The sequence below is a fragment of the Pinus tabuliformis genome, chromosome 8, assembly GCF_031772625.1.
Source record: "Pinus tabuliformis cultivar Carrire ecotype Pingquan chromosome 8, CPIR1, whole genome shotgun sequence".
Classification (NCBI taxonomy): Eukaryota; Viridiplantae; Streptophyta; class Pinopsida; order Pinales; family Pinaceae; genus Pinus; species Pinus tabuliformis.
The window spans coordinates 1,591,830,698-1,591,842,981 of NC_142294.1; the positions used below are offsets into that span (position 1 = coordinate 1,591,830,698).

Here is a 12,284-nt window from a genome sequence, read left to right on the forward strand (position 1 = left end):
TTATCCTCTCTGTATCCTTTTGCGATTAGTGTCGCTGGAAATTACATTAGAGGTGATTTGGAGGAAAAAATTAGTTTTTGATACAAGGATGGAGCCCTCATTCTTCCATCACAATCTTGTTATACTAAACTGAACGATTGCAGTATTATTCATGTTGTTGGCAGACCCCTCATCTTTGTGGATGCTGGAGTCTATATATTAGAATATAATAAAGGAATGGACAGGAAATAACGATGGAAGAAAGTCTATAAGCACTTTTTAAGGCATTTCAGCACACCTCGGTAACTAATTTAATCATTTGCACATTTCATGTCTTTTGGTGAGCATTTCTTGTCTTTTGTCTTGTGTTTCTTTGCTTGTTTAAAACTTTTGAACAATTAATATCATTCAACGTTTTTGTGAATTAATTAAAGTCTGGCCAATTTTAGCTGAAGAATCCATTGCTACTGCGTTGTAGCATTTCTTTTTGCATTCTGGTCAGGTGAGGCAGTAAACCTTGGTGCATATTTAGCAATAATGGCCCTAGTGTCTTTTAACTCCTGAATTTATATTTTATGCGACAGCCAAAGAACTTGTAGCTTGTTAATTGAAAAGAAAAACTTAATGTTGGATGATAGAGCTTGACATTATTCTTGTGGTTGATCTCTATCAGATGAGTTTATGATTACACTCCATTGGCTGACATTGGAATGATGGCCATCTTATTTACACTTCATTGGCTCACTGAAGAGTAGAATATGTAAACAACTTAATAGTGATTATTCATAGTGAACCAAAACAAGTTCTAACTGATCTAATAAAATTGAAAGTTGAATAGCCACTGTAAACGCTTGTGATAACAAACATTACTTATGAGAACAATAGTGTTTGACAATAGATTTCTAATTAGCAACTTTTTCTTTTCTTTGGATTAATACAATTGTGTCTCTTCTTGTGGTCACTTTTTTTAGTGACCCACTGGTGCTCACTAGAGCTGAAAATTTTCTTGTCCTTGCCTTTGGAGCAATTGTATGTATGTGGAAGGAAAAGCAAGTATGATATCGCTATTGATTTTCCAGACCAATGTTATGTACTTTTTCAGGTCTGAAGATGTGTAACTTGTGGTTTAGCTTGGTACATTCTCTTGTATACCACTTTACTTTGACTTTGTCAATATCATAAGTCCAGTGGCAATTTAAGTGTATGTCTGCACGGCAGAACTGTTTGCAGGGCAGAACTGCATTGGGCTTGAACTTTTCTAAAAAATTACATTGTATTTAAAGAAATATGGTGTCCAGATAGCGTAGAACTCCAAACATCAAATCTCTTTGCTCCTTGTAGGCTTGAACCAATATCTCTTTTAGAGAAATTCAACAACTCTAATTTAGCATCCTTGTAGTAGATTATGTTTTGTAAACACAGACTTATCATTGGATTCAGAACAAAGCATGATAAACTGTATCTGAGTTGCTGCTCCTTGAATGTGAACAATCTATGTTTACAAATTTTTATTGAAATTGGATAATTGTGTTGCAAATTTGAATTGTGGCTATGCATAGGTAATGCCTGCTTATATTTTGGCATTTTTTAATTTTCAATCTGGTTTTTTTAAATAATTTTTTTCCTGTTAACAGATTTAGTTTATACTCGGTTCGGCCTTAGTAAAGGCATTAATCTATTTTTTATGTGTTTTTTGGGTTCTAGGCATTTAATATAGAATGATGTTTCCTTCCTTTTAGGATTTGGTATGTTATTTATACTGAGGTAAGAGAAGTCCAAAGGAGGCCTTTTTATGTTATGGCCTTGTATATCTTTGTCTCAGCTACGAAGGATTAAATCCTTGCTTTTCCATGTGATGTACTGAAATAAAAACTAGCTGTAGAGAATATTGTAGAATTCATCTTGTTGGAAGTCTGTCATGCTAATAATTGACTATTTGACATTGCAGGCTGGGCTCAGAATATACGGTGCAGACAGTATCAAGATTGTTCTCTTGTGTTGTTTGTCAAACTGACATCACACCTAGTGAGGGCATTTTTATGCATGCTGGCCTTCAGATAAGAATTTTGCAGCATGGGGTCAAAACTTTGTTGATGACAAGCATCACCTTTTGCGCATCATAGATCCTACTCTTCGACCAGAGGTTGAAGGAAGGGAAGAAATCTTAGTGTCTGTGGGGATTGCATTGAATTGTGCTTCTGCTTCCCCTCAAAAGAGACCATCAATGAAGGAGGTATTGCATTTTCTAGAAAAAATGCCATCATCCACAACCGATTAACCAATTCTTTCTTCCTATGTAGCATCCTTGCTTTGACATAAGTTGGACAGAGATGAGGACTTACACCCACATTCCATATTCAACAGCTCTACATAGACATTGACATAAATCATATAGACATCTCTCTGATTGGGACTCAGCAACAGAAAAACTTTGTTGTTAACTCAGCTGCTTATGAAATGGCCAGAGTCTTCTTAAAAATTTCAATATTTCTACAGTTGAGGATGGTAGCAAAGCTCAGGGATCAAACTTAACTCCATGCTTATGAGGCATCCGCATTCTCACAGTCTACTTGCAGCTCATTCTCAGTTTTAACGGGAAGGTGATATATGGTGTATTATTGTTGCAGTGGCAGGGAATGGATTTTATCCATTTACTGGAGGAAAAAAATACCTGGTCACAATGTGTTTGTTTGATTTAGACTGGTAATTTTTTGTTTCAATAGCTATCGAATGCTGGAGGAAGGCTTATCATTGCAACTGAAGGTGTTTGGGATGCATTGAGCTCTGAGAAGGCTGCAAATTGCTGTCGAGGCTTGCTAGCAGAACTTGCTGAAAAACAAATTGTTAAGGTACAAATACTTTTGACAAGGATAAGCGATCAATGTCACCATCTTTAAGTTTATTTTCTATCATAGGCTAACCGATTTAGCTGTAGGAGGCTTTGAGGATAAGAGGACTTAGTGACGACACTACATGCATTGTAGTGGATTTGATGCCACCTGAGAAATCCGCACCACCAGCTCCAGTTAAGAAGGAAGGCAAATTTAAGAATTGTTTCAGAAGGAAATTCACTGATTCATCGTCTAATTCAGTTGAAAAGCAGCAAAATATAGACATTTTCCAGGAAATCTTTGAGGAGGGGTCAGCAGTGCTCGCTGAAAGGTAGATAGCCATTTCCAGCTTAGCATCCTTGCAGTAGATTATGTTTTGTAAACACAGACTTATCATTGGATTCAAAAGAAAACATGATAAATTGTATCTGAGTTGTTGCTCCTTGAATGTGGACAATCTTTGTTTACAAATTTTTATTAAAATTGGAAAATTGTGTTGCAAATTTGAATTGTGGCTATGCATGGGTAATGCGTGCTTATATTTTGGCATTTTTGAATTTTCAATTTTTCAATTTGTTTTTTTTTTAAATAATGTTTTTCCTGTTAACAGATTTAGTTTATACTCGGTTCAGCCTTAGTAAAAGCATTAATCTATTTTTTATGTGTTTTTTGGGTTCTAGGCATTTAATATAGAATGGTGTTTCCTTCCTTTTAGGATTTGGTATGTTATTTATACTGAGGTAAGAGAAGTCCAAAGGAGGCCTTTTTCTGTTATGGCCTTGTATATCTTTGTCTCAGCTACGAAGGATTAAATCCTTGCTTTTCCATGTGATGTACTGAAATAAAAACTAGTTGTAGAGAATATTGTAGAATGCATCTTGTTGCAAGTCCATCATGCTAATAATTGCGTATTTGACATTGCAGGCTGGGCTCGGAATATACGGTGCAGACAGTATCAGGATTTTTGCTTGTGCTGTCTGTCAAACTGACATCACACCTAGTGAGGGAATTTCTGTGCATGCTGGCCTTCAGATAAGGATTTTGCAGCATGGGGTCAAAACTTTGTTGATGACAAGCATCGCCTTTTGCGCATCATATATCCTACTCTTCGACTAGAGGTTGAAGGAAGGGAAGAAATCTCAGTGTCTGTGGGGATTGCATTGAATTGTGCTTCTGCTTCCCCTCAAAAGGGACCATCAATGAAGGAGGTATTGCATTTTCTAGAAAAAATGCCATCATCCACAACCGATTAACCAATTCTTTCTTCCTATGTAGCATCCTTGCTTTGACATAAGTTGGACAGAGATGAGGACTTACACCCACATTCCATATTCAACCGCTCTACTTAGACATTGACATAACTCATATAGACATCTCTATGATTGCGACTCAGCAACAGACAAACTCTGCTGTCAACTCAGCTGCTTATGAAATGGCCAGAGTCTTCTTAAAAATTTCAATATTTCTACAGTTGAGGATTGTAGCAAACCTCGGGGATCAAACTTAACTCCATGCTTATGAGGCATCCGTGTTCTCGCAGTTTACTTGCAGCTCATTCTCAGTTTTAATGGGAAAGTGATATATGGTGTATTATTGTTGCAGTGGCAGGGGATGGATTTTATCCATTTACTGGAGTAAAAAAAATACCTGGTCACAATGTGTCTATTTGATTTAGACTCGTAATTTTTTGTTTCAATAGCTATCGAATGCTGGAGGAAGGCTTATCATTGCAACTAATGGTGTTTGGAATGCATTGAGCTCTGAGAAGGCTGCAAATTGCTGTCGAGGCTTGCCAGCAGAACTTGCTGCAAAACAAATTGTTAAGGTACAAATACTGTTGACAAGGATAAGCGATCAATGTCACCATATTTAAGTTTATTTTCTATCATAGGCTAACCGATTTAGCTGTAGGAGGCTTTGAGGATAAGAGGACTTAGGGACGACACTACATGCATTGTAGTGGATTTGATCCCACCTGAGAAATTCGCACCACCGGCTCCAGTTAAGAAGGAAGGCAAATTTAAGAATTTTTTCAGAAGGAAATCCACTGATTCATCGTCTAAGTCAGTTGAAAAGCAGCAAAATATAGACATTGTCCAGGAAATCTTTGAGGAGGGGTCAGCAATGCTCGCTGAAAGGTAGATAGCCATTTCCAGCTTAGCATCCTTGTAGTAGATTATGTTTTGTAAACTTAGACTTATCATTGGATTCAGAACAAAGCATGATAAATTGTATTTGATTTGCTGCTCCTTGAATGTGGACAATCTATGCTTACAAATTTTTATTAAAATTGGATAATTGTGTTGCGAATTTGAATTGTGGCTATGCATGGGTAATCCCTGCTTATATTTTGGCACTTTTGAATTTTCAATTTTTCAATCTAGTTTTTTTTTAAATAATCTTTTTCCTATTAACAGATTTAGTTTATACTCGGTTCAGCCTTAGTAAAAGCATTAATCTATTTTTTATGTGTTTTTTGGGTTCTAGGCATTTAATATAGAATGGTGTTTCCTTCCTTTTAGGATTTGGTTTGTTATTTATACTAAGGTAAGAGAAGTCCAAAGGAGGCCTTTTTCTGTTATGGCCTTGTATATATTTGTCTCAGCTACGAAGGATTAAATCCTTGCTTTTCCATGTGATGTACTGAAATAAAAACTAGCTGTAGAGAATATTGTAGAATGCATCTTGTTGCAAGTCTGTCATGCTAATAATTGAGTATTTGACATTGCACGCTGGGCTCGGAATATACGGTGCAGACAGTATCAAGATTGTTCGCTTGTGCTGTCTGTCAAACTGACATCACACCTAGTGAGGGCATTTCTGTGCATGCTGGCCTTCAGATCAGGATTTTGCAGCATGGGGTCAAAACTTTGTTGATGATAAGCATCGCCTTTTGCGCATCATAGATCCTACTCTTCGACCAGAGGTTGAAGGAAGGGATGAAATCTCAGTGTCTGTGGGGATTGCATTGAATTGTGATTCTTCTTCCTCTCAAAAGAGACCATCCATGATGGAGGTATTGCATTTTCTAGAAAAAATGCCATCATCCACAACCGATTAACCAATTCTTTCTTCCTATGTAGCATCCTTGCTTTGACATAAGTCGAACAGAGATGAGGACTAACACCCACATTCCATATTCAACAGCTCTACTTAGACATTGACATAACTCATATAGACATCTCTATGATTGGGACTCAGCAACAGACAAACTCTGTTGTCAACTCAGCGGCTTATGAAATGGCCAGAGTCTTCTTAAAAATTTCAATATTTCTACAATTGAGGATTGTAGCAAAGCTCAGGGATCAAACTTAACTCCATGCTTATGAGGCATCCACATTCTCACAGTTTACTTGCAGCTCATTCTCAATTTTAATGGGAATGTGATATATGGTGTATTATTGTTGCAGTGGCAGGGAATGGATTTTATCCATTTACTGGAAGAAAAACATCCCTGGTCACAATGTGTCTGTTTGATTTAGACTGGTAATTTTTTGTTTCAATGGCTATCGAATGTTGGAGGAAGGCTTATCATTGCAACTGATGGTGTTTGGGATGCATTGAGCTCTGAGAAGGCTGCAAATTGCTGCCGAGGCTTGCCAGCAGAACTTGCTGCAAAACAAATTGTTAAGGTAGAAATACTGTTGAAAAGGATAAGTGATCGATGTCACCATCTTTAAGTTTATTTTCTATCATAGCCTAGCCGGTTTAGCTGTAGGAGGCTTTGAGGATAAGAGGACTTAGGGACGACACTACATGCATTGTAGTGGATTTGATCCCACCTGAGAAATCCGCACCACGAGCTCCAGTTAAGAAGGAAGGCAAATTTAAGAATTGTTTCAGAAGGAAATCCACTGATTCATCGTCTAAGTCAGTTGAAAAGTAGCAAAATATAGACATTGTCCAGGAAATCTTTGAGGAGGGGTCAGCAATGCTCGCTGAAAGGTAGATAACCATTTCCAGCTTAGCATCCTTGCAGTAGATTATGTTTTGTAAACACAAACTTATCATTTAAAATTGCAAAGGGAGTAGCCAGAGGCCTGGCTTACTTACATGAAAGGAAGTTTGTTCATGGAAATATTAAGCCAAGCAACATCCTTCTGGGCTTTGACATGGAGCCATGCATAGCAGATTTTGGGCTAGAAAAGCTACTGGACACTGTCAATGTCAAGTATAGTAGCTCTACTATCCACCTAAGGAACCTTGAAGGTATATTTTCAGGGAGAAAATGATGAGAGGTTGTATCCTCCATGGTCACTCTAGAAATCGTTATAAACCCATGTAAATATGGTCTTTGATTAATATAAAACCTTAAGTTACAAAATTTCTCTCTCTCTCTCTCTCTCTCTCTATATATATATATATATGTATGTCTTATTGATAACCAAATATGTATATATTATTTAGACGTATCTTTCTCTCAATTATAAAATCTCTTAGATTTTCGGCCAATCTTGCTTTAAATTAAAAAAAATTGTGAAATATTGGCGAATCTTTTGTTAAAATATTAGACCTTATAAATAATAGGAAAATATTTTCTACTAAAATATAATTTACTCATTTTCCACACTAGGGAAAATATGCCTACATGCCTACTTTTCATCGTCTAATAGGTTTTTATGATGCACTCCTGCAAATCTATTTGTTTGTTTTGATCCCTTTTACAACAAAGGTCATGTATGTGTTAATCTAACCTCCACTTCCCTCAGTCTTGGGAGATATTAATGTGTGCACTCTCACTTCATGAATATCAACTCTAGTAATTAAATTACATCCATATCCTTGAGAGCTTGTGTTATCCATGTTGATGTAATTAGATGTAGCCTTAAACCTATTTATTTAAGGAGAAGCACCATTAGGAAATTTTAGGAAGCTTCTCTCAAGAGTAGTAAGTTCCCACAAATTCTATTTTGTATTATTATCGAATAAGAATTGATGTTTATCTTCCTTTTTTATTCAGTGTCCTTATCTTCTTTAGCACATCTCTAAACATATTTAACTACTCTCTAAAATATCTTAATATGTTGTTAACAGGAAATCTATATAGGATTCTTTATAAAAGTTGTTACTACACTTTTCCCAAGCTACCTTATCCTGTTCATTAGCAAGCATCTCTTTTGTAATATTGAGTTATTTGTGGACATTAAAAGAAATTTCCTCTGACTTTCTTTCTTTGATATTAAGTTTTTTCTACTGATTGGAGATCATATTACATGATGCATGATTAACAAATGCTTCTTATTTGTACAAAAAATACACTGGAGATATAAAAGAGTTAAGACACATGATAAATGAAGAGTTTGGTTTTATTTATCTAGATCACAATATCACACATATGAAAATTATTTCACCATTTGAAAAACTTATCATTTCTTTATCCACTCACTATATGAGTTCCATTGGGAGTGTAGAGCCTTACAACAATAATATATTAGTGCAATTTTCAAAATTTCATATAATCTACTAATTATCAGCACTAAACTCTTTATAAATGAAGTTGAAACACTAAAAAACGATGCTTGTCTTTTAATTTAAAAGAGAATTATCATGGTAAATTGGTATAAGAATATTAGTAGAAAAAATCACCTAGTTATAAGCCTAAATATTGGCAAAGGCTAATTCTTCATGTGGCATAATCAATTAACCATGTGATCTTGCTACATGATGCAAAAAAAATGACCCATGGATCCTAATACTTTTTAGGGTTCTTTTTCAATTCAATAGGCTTTTCTTCTTCTTCTTCTTCCTGAGATGGTAAAGATAGTGACTCAAGAATGACTCTAAGCTTACTAGATAACCAAATTCTCAACATACCTTGCAATTTCCACACTAGCCACTTACGGATTTTCAAACATCAATGTTTAGATAATAAATAATGGATGGCCATAAAAAAAATATAAACATTAACACCAAAAATAATAATAATCACATGAACCTACTGAGAAAGCGGAAACACATAAGATATCATCTTCACATTGGATACTTTGGAGAAAGGCAATCTTGAGTACCACGATCAAATAAAGAAACACGAAAACACATAAGATATCATCTTCGCATTGGATACCACGATCAAATAAAGAAACACCAGACTACGGGAGAAGTGACTGTTAATTTTTAAAATTTTGATATAAACATTGGTTTTCAAGAGAAATTGCAATTAGCAATGTACAAATTACTGAATAAATAATTACCAATTAAACTTTTAAGTCACGTTTTAAAGGTGCAATTAAGTTGAGCTTTCATCTTGTCATTCAATTGATGGACACTGAATATTAAATATAACATAAATATATAGGAGTAGCATGTGAGTGTTAGTTTTATAAAGAATATTCTTTTTATTATTAATAAAAATATAGATAGTTAGTTTCATTTTAAAGGGTTATAAATATGAGTTATAAATACAAGAAGGTTGTAAATATTTAAAGGGTTGTAAATATGAGTTATTAATTGTTTTTACTCAAAACCTGATAAATAGCAATTTATTTTTAACTGAGTGACTCAAATTCAAATTCATGTTTCTTTAGGTTGAAGGTAAACCCACTAAAGTGGAAAAAATTGAGATGCTAATAATTATAGGGATTGTCATCATGGGGTGATAAGAAATTTAATATTAGAAATGCAACAACATAAATGTTCACAACAAATTTAGAGAGATCCACCTTATTGAATAATGCACACACTACATGGATAATGGATTTCCGCACTTTATGCCTTACGGCGTTTTCTTTGCAACATCTGGTGCAAATGCTAGTACTAATCCTTTTCATATTAAATTAATAATAACATGTCAATTATATATAGGCGTAGTATAACCTATTTTATAGAAGAAATAATCTTATTCAGGGTGATGAAATTTCAATTATATATGTTTTATAAAATAAATAATTTTATTTGAGGTAATGTAATGATTTTTTGATGTTTAATTTTTTTGAATATATAAATAAATTTAATACTCTAAAAAAATTTGGTGCACTCAAATTCTATAAATAAATGGCTTAAACTCAAATTTTTAAAAATATTTTTTTAAATTTGACTATATATTTTAAGTTGTTAATATACATTATAAAATTGTAAAAAAATCAAAATAAATTGTTTAATTAAAAGAAAAATAATACAATCCACCTAGGTAGCTCTAGTGATTGCCATGGAATCAAGTCTCACCAAACTTGAGATCTTGGGTTCTTGGGTTCCAATCTTGTACTACCCTAAAAGGTTGTGGGGTGAATAATGGACATGTAAAATTGAAAATCACAATCGTACCAAGGTTAACTTAAAAAAAATAAGAATTCCTTTTAAAAGAAAACAAATGATAGAGATTGAAAATTACCACTTTAGCATTTTCTAAGATATTCTCTTTATTTACATTTTATCCACAAGATAAACCATGCCTCTATAATTAAATTTTAATATGATTATAGCCCAAAACATATCTCTGATAAGAAGAAACCTTAATTCAATACATCAATATTATTACGGCTAGCTATTTTTAATAATTCTCGATTAAAATAATTATTAACTGTGATAGATATTAGTTTGAACGGAAATGTACTCGAAGGTTTAAGTATCACAAATTTGGAACCGCAGTGTGGGTAAGTGTTAATCGTACGAAATATTTGAGAAATGCAGGCTCCTTTCCACACCAAGAAGCAATCTCCTAAATGTCTTGTTCTCGACCGAGGAATCTGGTTTTCGAGAGACTCGGACGAATTTTTAAAGATTTTATAGGATTTGAGTATATTGCGTATGTTTCTGTCTACCCGGACTTTTAAAGCAGGGATTTCACGTTTTACAAAGTTTAAAGAACTTTTAAAGGCTTTATAGGATTTGAGTATATATTGTGGATGTTATTTTCTTTGAAGAATTTTCGAAGTTTTATTTGTGGGGCCTTGCTTATATGTAAGGAAAACTCCTGAAATATAAGTTGGGATTCTCCCAGACGTGGAGGTCTAGGATGAAACAATTTATGAAATATATGTTAATTTAGAAAAAATAAAGGTGGTGTATTTTTAATTATTTATGTAAGATAAAAAATTGTTTTGATAGGAAATGTATTTGGTTAAAGATGTGGGATTTCATAAATATAATATTAAGGGGAGTGTAAAGAGTTAAATTGCTATATATTTTATATTTTAGAATAATTTATATAAAGAGATTGTTGGTCTATCTCTCTCACCTTTACTCTAGCTTTAAGATGAGAGTGACAATGATTTTTTTGAAAAAAATAGAATATATTTCATGATTTCGTTATTATAACATCATTATAATAATATGTGATATTAATTTTTTGTGAATATTGTTTAGCTTAAAATTATTTCTTGATTTTGTAATAAGATTTATAGTTACATTTAATAAGTTAAGATATCATTTTTTTAGAAGGTAAGGAAATAAGTTAATGATCCAAAACCTAAAAGCATCTCATAAAAAAGGAATTCCGTCCTCTTATGAATGACCAACAAATTATTTCAATTATCATGATTTTCCTTAAATAACAATAATAATTATGCTAACTTATTAAAATTCTTATGGAGCTTAGAGGCTCTCTCCAACCCAATATTGTAGAGATGTAACTAGTTGTTTAACATTTTGACTAAGTCAAATTGTAAAATAATAAAATAAAAAGATTAATATAATGTGATGTAAACCTTTTAACTTGGTCAAATAAAATTAAAACAAGAAAATAAAATTAAGCCCATAAAAATAAAATAATAATAAAAATAAAAATGGTATGGTATTGACAACACATTATATTGGCCAATTCTATTCATGTGGAATATACCTATTTAAAGGGGGAAATTAAACCATCCTAGATCCATCTTAACTCCGGATCTAACATGGGTCTAAAGGGATCAATTCTCTTTAAATGCAAACCTCTTTTGTAGTGAAAATATATTTGATCCCTCTCTACACCTGATAAATCCAAAATTAACATAAATATATATTAATTAGTAATTAATATCTAAATTAGATTTATTTAACAATTTTTAAAATTATTTATAAAAAAAATCAGTAAAAATAAATTCAAATATATATTTATATATAGATAATTAATTTAAAAAAAAAAAAAAATCTAAATCTAAATATTAAAATCAAATTAAAAAAAACATCTATTCATTAATATCAATTTTAACCAAACCCTTTAAATTTACCAAAATTTCATATAAATGTAATACACCATTTGTATATTATATATTATTTTATATAAAATAATATTAAAATAATAATCTAATTTTTAAAATAAAATATATTAAATAATCTGTAAAAAAAATTATTTGGAAAACCAGAAACATTGAATAGATTATTCAAATAATTTTGTATTTACTTAAGAAAAGGAAAAATGCCTTTTTTGAAAAACTTCAATGAAAATTTTGAATAATCTATTTATTTGATTTATTTTATTTTATATTAATTTTATGATTGTTATTAATCTTGTGTCCAACTAATTAATAAATTAATTTTAATTAATTTTAATTTATT

The 12,284-nt window shown here is 32.5% G+C and overlaps 2 protein-coding genes across 2 annotated transcripts; both read left to right on the top strand.

Moving 5' to 3' along the window:
- Positions 1-1,643: 1,643 nt before the first annotated feature.
- On the top strand, positions 1,644-4,315 carry LOC149242138 (putative protein phosphatase 2C 69). The gene is made up of 2 exons (XM_089367643.1): positions 1,644-3,141; positions 3,735-4,315. The coding sequence occupies exons 1-2, from the start codon at positions 2,972-2,974 to the stop codon at positions 3,844-3,846; spliced, it is 282 nt and encodes a 93-aa protein (XP_089223769.1). The 5' UTR covers positions 1,644-2,971; the 3' UTR covers positions 3,847-4,315.
- On the top strand, positions 4,010-5,716 carry LOC149242139 (putative protein phosphatase 2C 3). Its single transcript, XM_089370771.1, has 4 exons — positions 4,010-4,018; positions 4,510-4,635; positions 4,722-4,948; positions 5,542-5,716. Exons 1-4 carry the CDS (start codon positions 4,010-4,012, stop codon positions 5,714-5,716), a joined length of 537 nt encoding a protein of 178 aa, XP_089226897.1.
- The last annotated feature ends 6,568 nt before the right edge of the window (positions 5,717-12,284 follow it).